Here is a 13,990-nt window from a genome sequence, read left to right as displayed (position 1 = left end):
AGTGCAGGGATTTGAAATGTACTCCTTTATCAAGCCAGGGCCAGGGCTCAGTGCTGTCCCACAGGAACAATGGACACAACCCTTCATGTTAATTGCGTGGGACACAACATAGATGTGGATCCATGACCCTGCCCACAGCCCACTCACAGACCAACTCCATAGTGAGCTTCTGAACTAGCCCTGCATTGGCCAGTCTTGAGGCTACTTCCACAGCATGGCTACTCATCCAGCAGAGCCCTTATATGGGCTTAGTCTATAAGGACTTTGGGGTGCTCCTTGCACCAGGGATTAATTTCATGCATGGATTCTACTAAGACCATAAAACAAGTAAGTAAAGCATAAGCAGTTTGTAAATAGCTGCAGATCCCACACATCATTTCAGTCTGATATTCATTTTGGAGCTCTCTATTCATGTCAATCTCTAAAGAACATTTTAAGATTAATGTTAAATTGCTTTTCAATTTAATTCAATTAAATTGCTTTTCTCATACCATTAAACTTCTGCACAACCTGACAAATGCATTGCTATAATATGCACATCATTCTTTCCACAATATCATTCTTTAGCTAGCTGCTTGGTCTAATTAAAACATGAATGAGTTAAAACAAAATGTTCTAAATTAAATTGACAACAGATAGGAAAAGGGTTGAAATATATCTGTCTAGGTACTTATAAATCCCTTATCATGGTAGTGTTTGAGCACCTCCCAAGTTTTAGAAAAGTAGCAACAGTTTCTCAACTCTCTCTTCTTTCACCTACCGAGTTAAAGTGAACTTGAATAGTTAGCAGAATGTGTGTGTGTGTATACACGAAGTGTATGTATGTGTATGCTTGCTCATGTGTGTGATGCACTTATTGCAGGAAAGCCAAGATGAAAAGATTAATTTTGCAAGAGTCCTGTTACCAATTAATTGTTTTTTTTTCTTTTTAAAATACATCCAGTAAAAGACCAACCATAATCCATGTGCGGATGTTTTTGTTGGTAGGATCCTGTTGAACAGTTTGACAAAGTAACATTTCAAAAAGTCGAGTGAGAGACACTACAGCATTGCTGTTGCTTGTGGGAACCAGCTCCTACAAGACACAAAGAATGGAAAATGCTTGATATCACAGTATCAAATACTTCTCACAAATCTTAGTATATCTTTTGGAAACACAGTTAAATTATATTTTGGCTCTAAACAAAGGATTTAGGGGCAAGTGTTTTTCTTTTAGTTTCAAAATCCTTTTCCCTTGTCTTGTCCCTGAAAAGCTACCCTCTTAATCTGTAATTATGACAATCATGCATCTTTTAAAAAATTAGACACAATGTATGTAATCCTATAGGTACAGCATGGGGAGCACCACTTATTGTATGGCATGTGAGCATTACATAAAATGCTTCCCATAACATAAAACAATCCTCTTCCCTCCCCTCAAACTTCAGGTGAGATTACTTTTCACTCATTATGATATTGGTTAGCTTTTAAATATCTTTTACCTACAAATTTCACCTAATATTCTTGGTCAAGTTTTCCAAGTTGGGCAAAGTAGTTGCGCTCTCAAAATCAGGTGCATCTGCTGCATATGCAAAAATCTGCCACAACCATCACTGAGTGTTTTGTCACAGGACACAGAGAGTGGAATGGAAACATCAACATAATTATTGTGGTGAAAATAAAAACAAAAAAATACCTTGCACTGTTGTTTACGAAATCTTAAGGCTGGTGGTATTAACCAGTTCAAAAGTTCTTGCAGTAGATCTTGCTGTTCCTTTTGTCTCAGGGGTTCAGGTAAGCTGTTCAACCAAGAGGTTACAAGCGGCATCCAGCCTAGCTGTGATGGCTCCAAATAAATCATTCCACAACGACTGACTGTAGCCGGCTAAAGAAGAATAGTAAATTCACTTTTAAGACCAAGTCCACGCATCATTATATATTGTATAATTGTGCAATTATGGATTACATTTTAACTGACTACTAAACTTACTGAAGCCTGGGAAAGGTCCATTGTTTCAAAGATCAGACTCATCTGAGCAGACATTTGGATGATTTCCCCACTCATCAAACAAAGCTAAATACGAAGAAGAGTTAATTTAACAACCATGGTTATGAATATTAGCAAAACCTTATGTAACAACAATCTTTTTCACTTGTAAATTAATGTGTTTATATCTTTGGATGATCTCCATATCGAAATGAGTGAAGCTAACAACAGTAAATGGGAAAGACATGTCATTACCCATCGCACCATACAACAATCATTTGAAATAGTAACCAATTTCTATTCTCTTTGGGCCAAATTCTGTACTTTTGCCACTCACTTCATTTGTCTATTAATTGTGGAAATAGAAATTGTAACTGTGTTACAGGACTCAAATGATCTTTCAGTCCCTGCTAGAAGAGGAAATCACAGGTAAAGGACAAATATCGGACCTGATTTTTCTCACTTATACCAGCTTTACACTAATTAATATATTGACTTCAGTGGAGTTACTTCTTATTTACACTGGTGTGAGAAGTGAATCAGACCCATTGCCCTTTCTATAAGCTTCACAAAACTACTGAAGTTTTACACAATTATTTTTCAACAACAAAAATATTAATGAAAATGTTTAACAAACTAGGAGAAACTCATGCTTCAAACTGCAAAGTTTCAAGTTTTTCCAGGAAAACCCCATGACAACTATTTTCATGACCAGTGAAGTTGTCTAGGCACTGGTTCTGGACTGCTCACAGAAATTAAAATGTTCAGTTCCTGAGACTCAACACAACTATAGCACCAGCACCAGCCACAGTTCCCAGCACTGCCACCTGCAAGGTCTACCCACCACTTAAAGTTGGTATCTTCCTGCACTGGATGGGAACAGGAAAGGATGGCAAGGGTCTAACTTGCACAAGGTCGGACAGAAGTCTGCTGCAGCCTGTGCTGCAGAACATACGAACATAGCACAGGATAGCCTAGTGTAGATACCATGAGACACCACACCAAAATAGTATAGGCTCACGAAGTGACCTCTGATTTGGGTACCTAACTTGGGATACCTAGGGGCTGTTTTTCCAGAGGTGCTGTGCATCTACAACTCTAACTGAAATCAGTGGGAGTTGTGAGTACAACTTTGAAAATCAGGCCCTGTGTGTCTGAGGTTGGGCATACAAAAATATAGACACCCACAACTGGAGACCATTTTTGAAATTTTGGTTGTAAGGTTTTCCAGAGAAGAAATATCATTAAACTTCTAGTATCTTTTTCTTTTAAATCCCATTTATAAATTTTGCATTTTTGTGACAAGATTAGAACATATGTTTGATTAGGAAATGTGGTCAAATTCAATACCTTATTCTATGATATAAAACAACTAACCAACCAACCGAAAAACCCCCATAAACAACTCTCCTGACATATCTCTCTCTCTCACAAAAACACAAGTTAATCACAAGCCTACTCAACTGGTTCCATTGTACCTCAGGTGCAGGTATAGCTACAAGTGCTGTTTTCTTTTATATGCAGAATTTTGTTTCTTAAGTGGCACAGCATTTTCTTTAGACATTTATAACGCCTATGTTTTACCTTTTTGTTGTCATCCAGCACTGTGTTCATACTTTCTATCCACAGAGTATCAATAGGACCATCAAAAACAACCCATTTGCGTTCAGATGTCTCAGCTAAAGCAAATTCTCGGAAAGTATTGGCAACAATACCATCTGTCCACTAGATCAGGAAAAAATGGAAATAGGCATATTTAAAAATGCTAAATCTAAAGTCAATGGGAGTACTTACATGCTTACGTATTTTGCTGGATCAGGGCTCTATTTAGCTCATGTTAATGAACAAAACAGAGAAGAACAAAGTAAAAACATGAAGAAGTGTTAAAAACTATTAAAAAACTTTATTGACCCTTTGCCAAGCAGTAACAGAATTCAGGGCTTTGCAAGTCTCAAGGCTTGTTTACAGTACTAGAGTAAGTCGACCTAAGACACACTACTTCAGTTACATGAATAAAGTAAGTGAAGTTGACATAGCTTAGGTCGACTTACCACAGTGTCTACACCCTGCTGTGTTGACGGGAGATGCTCTCCCGCTGACTTACCTTACTTTTCTCAGGGAGCTGGAATACTGGAGTCAACAGGAGAGCCCTCTGCCATCGACTTAGCGGGTCTTCCCCAGACCCACTAAATCGACACTGCTGCATCTATCGCAGCAGTGCTAATCTACCGGTAAGTGTAGACATGGCCTCAGTTTCCCATTTGGAACAGAAACTGGTGACAAAAAAATCTGGTATTGTCTTAGTGTAATTTGTTTACAAAATATACACAAGTCTTGTTTCCTCAAACAAGGGATGGTAATGAAGAGCACACAGGCAACTCCTTCTTGCAGAAAGTTGAAATAAGGCACCTCTTCCCAGTCTCCAAAAGAAGCCACACTAATTGCTGGTGCCTCTTTATGGCAGGTGTCCAGTGTAGGTACTTGTTACAAAAAGGATACAATTCCCTGATAAACAGGAGTTGGAAGAAGATTTAGGGGAAGGCATCCTGCGAAAAGAGGGGTTGGGACTCCTAATGTCTGGTACAGTGGAGAAAACATCCCATTTTTCCAGAACCCTTTGCCTTCTCACAAGGGGAAGGCAGCAATGTCCCAACAATGGACAGGGACCAGGCTGGTAAGTGGGAGGGCTGATGGGAGCCCTTCCAAACAGGTAGAACTGATTAAGGAATGAACGATGACCTGCACTGTATGATTTATTGCCTGGTATTCCCAGACATGTTAAGTGAATAAAGCTGTGGCCTAATTAAACCACATCCATTGCATCTTGTTTTTCTTCCTGTGTGGACATGAAAAAGCAGCTATCTTGTACGTCCCTCCTCCTCCAAGGCCTCATACAAATTTCATTACTTCACAGACAGTCTCCTCTTCCTGTGTCACCCTCTGAGTTTTACATATTGGAAAACTCTAGACCAGATGTTTGTCCACACAGTTTTTGTATTACTTTCATTATATTGGTTTAGAAAGTGATATAGTTAAACTGGTATAACTCCCTAGTGTAGATGCAGTTACCTCTGTATAAATGAACTTATATCACTGTAGCTCAATCCCATACTTCTATAGAAATAGGCTATACTAGTATAAGTATACTTTATACTGGTATAACTGCTTCCACACTAGGGGCTGTGCTGAGTTAACTACAGTGGAATAAAAATCATACCCCTAACCAAAAACATTAAAGCAGTACAAAAACTGTGTGTAGACTATGCCCAAGGCTGCACATGGAGACCACATGGCCCTGAAAGATGAGCCTGGGGGTCTACCCTGCTTCAGTGCAGCTGCTCTGCAGGAACCTCAGCACCTCTATTGCCATACATAGAAGAGCACTTTAACCCACACAATACCTTCTGTGTGTGGTTACAGCACAGCATCATTAGCTCTTTTTGTAGGGAGTTTCATCCTGAGGATTTATACATCAATGACCCCTAACATGCAAGCCATTAGCACCTTTTGCCATAACAATGTATATTTGGCTTTGGCCCAGTTATTCATAAATTTAAAAAAATTCTGCTCTCAGGGTATATCTTCACAGCAGTTAACTCGAGTGATCAACACCAGGGTCTGAGCACCCAAGTCAGGCTAGCCTGAATGTGAGCAGCCACACTGCAAAGCCATACCCATGTTACTGTGTCCTCACTAGTACTGCTATGCTCCCTCAGTGTATGCTGGTCAGTTTTCTGGGGGCAACTCCCATGGTTCTTTGTGCTGCAGTAAGCTGAGCTGCTCTATGATTCTTTCTCAATTAATTGTGGGAGAACCTGCCTGTCTTTCTGAGTACACTGGGGAAATCATGGGAAAAGTACTGAGTCCTCACTGCAGAGTGGGTGGATTACCAGCGTAAGCAACAGCGGTATCCAGGCTCTAGCCTATACCCCTAGCCAGGCCAGCTAGCCCAGATTTAAAGCACTACCAACTTAGTTGAGGGAATTGTGTGTTGTGGATAGAAAGGAGTTAGGGGCAATACCCAAATAAGAGCACCTTGCAGTGAAGGCATGGATGTACTCATGCAAACCTATCAAAGCCATCGGGCTTGCACAAGCATAACCAATGGAGGAATATGGCCAATTGCTATACAATATTTTTAAAAACAATCATATAAAACACAATACCTCATGAGATACCATATCGAATTGTCCAAAAAGTTGACCCATGGTAATGGATTTTGGATTCACAGTTCTAAAAATTACTTTTTCTTCTTCACCATATCCACGTTCATTCATAAGGGTTAGTGCATCTGCCAACACCTGTAGAACTTTGGTCTTCCCAGAAAAAGGCTCTCCAACAAGCATAAAGCTATGGATAAAAGAAAATTATTATTAAAAATCTTAACTTCATCAAATATATACTTTATGGCACTGATCCAGCCAATTGGCCTCAATGGGAACTACTCGTGCTTAATATTAAGCACATGCTTAAGTGGATCTGACTCTGTATGTAGCAAAAATTATAGTGTGAAATGTATTACATCATTGATTCAATGGTTAGGAACCATGTTTCTATGAAGTCAATAGAAAAATATATGTGCTTGCATTGTGTGAGCTATTACCACAGTTACCCATACCAATCAAGTATTTTATAAGTCCAAAATAACCAGTTAGGAGTCTAAATGGTAATTTGTGTATGCAAATACTTGATTTGCTCATGCAACTGCATATATTTGATCGCACAATTAAAATACATAAATGGACCCAACTGGACTCAGTGCAGCAGCAGGGATTCACTCTAGTGCATTTATTTGCAGAATTGGGGCTATACTTATTCTCTAATTTTCTTTGCTGTCTAGGAAAGATTATCATAAAAGAAAAGATAGATGAGGAACCTGCACTAAAACAAAAATCTTTAGTCATAACTCAAAATAAGTTTGTTAATTTCATCCCATTTCAGAGTATTTTAGAGGACTAACTAGTCAATGTTTGCAAAGAGTTTTGAATATGCAAAGCCATACATTAGAGCTAAGTATATGTTTTTATTTCTTGAGGTACTGTACAAATATGACGACCACATACTTGCTGCTCAAAAAAAGGCAAAGACGAAAATGGCAGAGATCTGGTGGGCTAATATTTTAATACAGGCAAGCTCTTACAGCAGCAACTCCTCTCCACAACATGGGTCCAAACTGCAAACATTAAACAGGCAAAATTGCTACCGAACTCAAAGGGAGCATCCGATGAAGTGAGCTGTAGCTCACGAAAGCTCATGCTCAAATAAATTGGTTAGTCTCTAAGGTGCCACAAGTACTCCTTTTCTTTTTGCGAATACAGACTAACACGGCTGTTACTCTAAAAGGGAGCATTGGGACTGCAGAATCAAATATGTCTGGTTTCAGAGATTCCACTTTCTTGGGCACCAAATTTGCATTAAAAATTAGGATATCCAAATGTACCAATATAAAAATTCTGCAGCATACAGTGACCATTGGGATTTTCTATATTTGATTTAAATAATCACTGTGTCTTTTTTAAAAGTGGAAATAATTTCTTAGTCTATTTACATAAATATTCTTTATTGGTTATTACAAAAAACATAACTATAACCTGTAGTACTTGTGAAACAGGCACTGGTAATCTTACCCATGTCTAACAATCATCATTTCATAGGTCTGTATCATTTTTTCAATGAAAACTTTAACAGGCTGGATATTATTTATAACACAGCATTCGTTGGCACATTCCAGAAAATCCTAAAATCAAAACAAAATAAAACCTTTTCGTATCATAACAGTCTTTTTTAAAGGGTATTTTCATGGTTACATATTACATAGTTTACAACAATCCTTTATAAAGCCATATAATTTTCTTCATGAACAAAAGGAACCTGTATCATACATCATTCCATATTCAGATTATTGCCTAGAACAACTTCCACCCCACTCTCAGTATGTTTTATTACATTTGTGGATAACAGAATCAAATTAGTTAATTACTGACTCCTCTGGGATTAGGCTAAAGAAAACTAAGACCACGTTACTTCTGAATGAGAGTGTCCACACAGGGGTTTAACTAAAATGTTTTAGCTTCACATTTTAACATTCATCTTAACTTTCCTGAAAGTTCCTAAGTAGATATGCCCTGACTAAAGTACTATTTACTAACGTGCAGAATTTAAGATGCTGTAACTTAAACTAAATATGGTTACTTTAGGCAAATATAAGGCTAAGTTTTCAAATTCTCTATTGAGATATTGATGGCCTTTGGTGATGTTTATATGTCTCATGTTGTATATAACAGTGACATGGCTTATCCAGTACAAAGAAATCCTTTCTATCTCAGAGCCTAATACTGAGGGCTGCACTAGAAAATTAGATTGACCCATCTATGTTGTTCAGGAATGCAAAAAATCCACACGCACTCTGAGCGACGTAGTTAAGGGGAAATAAGTTGCCGTGTAAACAGTGCTTGGTTGATGGAAGAATTTTCCGTTGAAGTAGCTTCCGCCTCTTGAGGAGGTGGATTTACAACAACAAGAGAACCCCTCCCGTCACTGGAGTAAATGTCTACACTGAAGTGCTGCAGCTGTGCTGCTGTACTGTTTAAACTGTAGACTCCCTACAAAAAGAGCTAATGATGCTGTGCTGTAACTGCACACAGAAGGTATTTTGTGGGTAAGGAAAACAAAATCTTCACCTTCTTTACTGAACATCTGCCTCTGCTTACACCCTACCCACTCCAATTACTGTATTATGGAAGGTAATAGAAGACAAGTATTTCCCCTTCTGCCAAGGTTGTGCTGGTGTATTAAAACATCCCACATGGTTTACATTATCATAATAGAAGCATGTGCATTTCATGAACCTACAATAAGTTGGATCTGTAGCAGTACAACCTTCCAGGTTCACTAGGAATTTCAGGTTTCCACAAAATTTAGAACTTCAAAGTGAACTTGTGTGAAGTCTTTTGGGAACAGACATCTGGTTGACTCCCACCTGCATTTTTTTTCCCCTTTGGTGGGAAGGAAGGGGATTGGGAGACCAGCTACCTCACCCAGTCCCTGAAAGAGGAAGAGGGCAGCCTGGCCGTCTCTTTTCTCACCATTCCACTGTAGAAGAACAGGAAGAATTAAGTAATCATGGCAAGTTTCACCATGCCTAATAACTTGGAAAACCCCAAAGGCTAGGGAGGGGACCAGCAAGTTACTCACAAAAGACGCTAAAATCCAGGGAAAGTGGGGTGGCTTTCATACTGGTATACATCCAAAAAGGCTGTTTAAGGTAAGAGGGGTCCTCGGATTTGTTAGGGGCTAAGTTATAAATGGGCCAAAACTACAAAGACAAATACAGATCTGCAAATGATGAGAGACTCAAGGCTGGTTTTGGGTTCAAAAGAAAACCACAGGGCCTCATTTTGCAATTAGAAATAGAATACTGCATTAATTACAAATGATGCAATGCCATGAGTATTAGTGAAAAAAGTTACCTTACAAATGAACTTACATTGTAATCTGCTTCAGGAAGCTTAACACCAGGAAACAAATCACTAGTTATACCCATGAACAGAGGTATATCATGTGACAAAAATTTAGGCTCATTAACATCCTTAATTGATCTAAGAAGCTAAAGAAAAGAAATACATAAGTTTACAGAAAATGAGTGTTCTGATTTACATGCTGACTATAGAAATACAAATCAAATCAGTCTGCACAATGTGAATCATAGAATCATAGGGTTGGAAGGGATCGCAAGGGTCATCTAGTGACCCAGTCAAGATGCAGGATTTGTTGTGTCTCAACGATCCAAGAGAGAGGGCTATCCTGCCTCCTTTTGAAAACCTCCAGTGAAGAAGCTTCCACAACCCTGCTGAGAGAGTCTGTTTCATTGACCTACTATTCTTACAGTTAGGAAGTTTTTCCTGAGATTTACTCTAAAATTGAACTCTATGCTAATGTGTAAGGTTAAGATTTTGTCACAATTATTTTTAGTAAAAGTCATGAACAGGTTGTGGACAATGTGAAAGTAGAATGAATTATACTGAAATTATAATTCATTAAAGAAATGATGTTTGAAGGGTTTGTTGAAATATAGTTGTCAGGAAGAGAAACATGTGAGACAATGGGTCCTCAAACTAATTAACTTAGAGCTCCTACTGAGCTAGGACCCTAGCTCAGTAGGACCCATTGTCTCACACTCCTTAATGTTTCTCTTCCTGACAACAATATTTCAACAAACCCTTCAAGCAGCATTTGTTTAATGAATTATAATTTCAGTATAATTCATTCTACTTTCACAATCCCTCCTTTTGGTCAAGCTACACAATGACCAACAATTACTGGGTTCCACATATCAATCGTTCTTTATCTCTTTGTTCATCAGTGATATTTAAAATCATCAAATTAGCACTCTGGTTTGGGGCAGCTATCTGTGTAGCATGCCTGACACAATTTTGTATACAATAGGAAAGTAACTGAAAACATACAAAAATTATTAGGATTCCAAACAGGAGAATTAGGGCTTCCTGAAACAACCAGTTTCCTATGCCAGAGAAATTGAAAAGGTTACTTAGCCACTTCCATAAAGAACTTGGCTCTTCGTGGGGAAGATATGTGATTTGTTCTAAGTGGCTAGCATGATCTATTACCTCATTGGTGTTGTCTGGTATATACACACAGCAGTTTCTGCTTCCTTCTGTCTCTTATGTTAAATTGGCTTTCCCTTATCTGTTTAAATAAGTTAGCTTGAACTTTTGCAGAAGTCTCACATATCTGGGTGCACTGGCAAAGCGCTTTGCTAATAAACAGAGTGGTCTGACAAATTTTGTGAGTCTTGAATCTGACTTTGACAATTTGGAGGTCCTACCGAGATGGCAACCGTCTTCACTGGGGCCGTGTGACTCCTGACTGTTCTTAGGATGGCCGTGACAAGCCGGCAACTGGGCATTTGGCCCGAGCGGTCCTCCGCCAGAACGGAAGGGTGCATGACCACAGTGAAGTCTACGCCATCAAACCTGTTGGTTCCCACTCTGTTCTGGTAGGGATCCTGGGATCTGACATCAGGAATCTGGTCAGGTAATTATTTCTGTGTTTTGTCCGGAGTGAGGACTGTCTTGTCTCTGTGTCTATCCATCCTCCCTGTGGTGTGTTTGAGTCTGGGCGCAGTCTCCGTCCAGGGATCGGCTGACCAAAGGGTTCATGTCCCCACGGTCTGAGTGAGTGAAATCTGCACAATCGCAGCCGCACCGCGCCTTGGGTAAAACCCTTGGTGTGAAAGCAAGGGCAATTGAGGCAGTAGCCTGTGGGCTCCTTTTGTGTGTTGCACCGGGCATCGCTCTGACAAACCCGACTTTCCTTCTTGTGTGATTGGTGTGTAAAGTCCTCCTGTATGGATAACCAGACGTCTAAGTCGGGACAGTTCCCTAAAGGAACACCAGCTCATTTTATGTATTTTAGAAAGGGTCCGGACTCCTGTAAATTTCTGGAAAAATGGTCTAGGCTAACTCAGGAGAATCCCAAAATTCAGTGGTCACTGTTAGGATCTTGGGACAAAGACCGAGTAGACGTCTTAAAGGACAAACTCAGCCAACCTAAAACTAAATTGGCAAAAGGAGAGGTTGATTGTTTCATGCAGTGGTGGGAAGAGGCAAATCATAGGTGGACAGAATCAAAACTTGCCTCTCTCAAAGATTCAAATGATAAGTTAAAAGCTTTATTAGAAGCCTCCTCTCCCGCTGCCAGACTGAGCGCTCCCCTTTATCCCGTTCTCCAAGAAGACCAGGATCGATCCCATCCCCCTTCATACTCCCATCTCATTGTGGGAAAGGACGAAGAAAACCCCTTGTTAAATACTGGGGATGACGATGAGGAAGATGCATTAATAGGCCTGGCATCCTTGCATTGGATTAATAGGGGGTCACAACAACTCCCAGGGGTCTCCAGTTCAGACCAGTCCGGATCGTCCAATACCGCCCAGGCCCATTCCTCCGGTACCACTCAGACCCATAAAGAAAAAACCCCCGTTCCCCCGAAATCCTCCAGTCTGTCTGACTCCTCTGTTTTTCCCCATACATATGAAGATCGCCTGGACATTGATTGGGCCCAACACTTATGCTCTGGCTCTTAACCTATCCAGGCTCCCCTCCGAATCCTGCATACTGGGGACCAACAAGAGGGTCCCACTTGGAGCTATAAAGCTTGAACTCATACAGAGCTCCTCTCAATTGTAAAAAGCTTTCCAAAGCCCCTGGAAAATCCTACCACATTTGCAGAGGAATTCTTGTTAGTGTGCGACACCTATGAACCCTCTGAGACAGACCTCCTGCAGCTGTGCAAGCTACTTGTAACCCCTAGCGAGCATGAAAAATGGCTCACAGCAGCCAACCGGCCCATCAGTGAGCGCCATTCAACTTTACCAGACACCGGTCCTGTTGCTGAATACAGGAAAAAGTGTAAAGACCGAGCTAAAAACCTACATGAGGCCATCCCTCAAGTATGGACTCCAAAAACAAACTGGACAGCCATACATTGCTGTAAACAGCAACAGGGAGAAAGTCCGGGTGACTATCACACCTGACTGACTGATGTTTTTCTGCAACATTCTGGTATACAGCAACCGGGTGAAAATGGGAAGGGCGCCCTGGCTCATGCGTTTGTTAATGGCCTCCTACCTGCTATTGGCAGTGTGCTAAAGCGAATAAGTGTTGGGTGGGAAACTGAAACCATGGATAAATTGCAATCAGTGGCACTCTAAAGGGAAAGGAGGAACCATCTTCCCAAAAGTTAATGGCCCTGCAAATACAGCATTATTCAGGGCAAGGTAAACAGTACCGGGGAGGGGGATGTGGTCATGGAAGGGGCCGTGGAACTGGATTTTCGGGTTTTGGGGGTGTTTGTAATTACTGTAAACAACCCGGACATTGGAAAAACAAGTGTCCGCGCCAGCCTAATAGCTCTGTAAGCAACCAGCTAGACCCCCTGTCGGCACAGCCCGACAGTCCCCAGACTTACTTTGTCCCACAGCAATGAGAGAACACCAGGGAACCTCAGGAAATTTTAGCTCCTTTACTACCTCTCACTCCCACGGGTGAATGTGTTTTGACTATTAATGATCTTTCTCTCCCTTTCCTTGTTGATACGGGAGCTTCGCTCTCTGCAGTTCGTACTGCCGACCTGCCTGAGGTTCCCCGCTCCGAAAAAACCATATCCGCTGTGGGCATTATGGGAGTCCCAACCCCTTATCTCCTTTCAAAACCTCTACCAGTCCAGGTTGGTCCCCTTTCCACGGACCATGCATTCCTCCTCTCGGATTCCACTCCGGTGAACCTTTTGGGTCGGGACCTGTTATGTAAACTTGGCTGTACCATCTCCTGTTCCCCTGATGGTGTCTACTTACAAATCCCCCAGTCCTCTCTGAGTGATTCTGTAGCCTCCCTGCTGTCTGAAACTCCCCTTTCCACTCCGGTCCCCTGCTGCCCATTGGTCCCATCCCTTGAACACCTAATTTCACAGGTCCCATCCTCTCTGTGGCCAACCCACCCGTCTGAAGTGGGCCGTTTACATACTGACCCCGTCTGCATTATTGTTGATTCCTCCAAACCTCTGCCTCGCCTGTCTCAATACCCTTTAAACCCCGAAGCAGAGGCTGGAATTGCTCCAGTCATGACCGCCCTGCGGGAACAAGGCATTATTATCCCCTGCTCCAGCCCCTGTAACACCCCTATCCTCCCAGTTCGAAAAGCTGATGGTAAATCGTGGTGGTTTGTTCAGGATCTTCGGGCCATTAACCGCATTGTCATACCTGGTTTTCCCGTTGTCCCTAACCCAGAGACGATTCTGGCTTCTATCCCACCAGATGCAACTCATTTTACTGTTGTTGATTTGTGCTCTGCTTTCTTTTCTGTCCCGGTTCACCGTGACTCCCAGTTCCTGTTTGCCTTTTCTTACAAAGGGCAATAGTACACATGGACCACACTGCCCCAGGGGTATACTGAAAGCCCGTCATATTTTTCCCAGGCATTAGCCCGAGACCTTGCTGACCTTGTT

The 13,990-nt window shown here is 41.1% G+C and overlaps 1 protein-coding gene across 6 annotated transcripts in view; it reads right to left on the bottom strand.

Annotated features, from left to right (window-relative positions):
- Positions 1-13,990, bottom strand: part of DNAH12 (dynein axonemal heavy chain 12) — a 180,590-nt gene that overhangs the window by 107,336 nt on the left and 59,264 nt on the right. For all 6 annotated transcript variants that reach the window (XM_073351483.1, XM_073351485.1, XM_073351484.1 and 3 more), the window contains 7 exons: positions 9,453-9,572; positions 7,594-7,703; positions 6,133-6,316; positions 3,551-3,691; positions 1,970-2,053; positions 1,676-1,864; positions 956-1,075 (listed from right to left, as the gene is read on the bottom strand). In XM_073351483.1, the coding sequence (XP_073207584.1) occupies positions 956-1,075; positions 1,676-1,864; positions 1,970-2,053; positions 3,551-3,691; positions 6,133-6,316; positions 7,594-7,703; positions 9,453-9,572 (948 nt within the window). The remainder of the gene's footprint in view (positions 1-955; positions 1,076-1,675; positions 1,865-1,969; positions 2,054-3,550; positions 3,692-6,132; positions 6,317-7,593; positions 7,704-9,452; positions 9,573-13,990) is intronic.

Source organism: Lepidochelys kempii, chromosome 7 (genome assembly GCF_965140265.1).
Source record: "Lepidochelys kempii isolate rLepKem1 chromosome 7, rLepKem1.hap2, whole genome shotgun sequence".
Classification (NCBI taxonomy): Eukaryota; Metazoa; Chordata; order Testudines; family Cheloniidae; genus Lepidochelys; species Lepidochelys kempii.
This window is presented reverse-complemented; position numbering and strand designations above follow the sequence as displayed.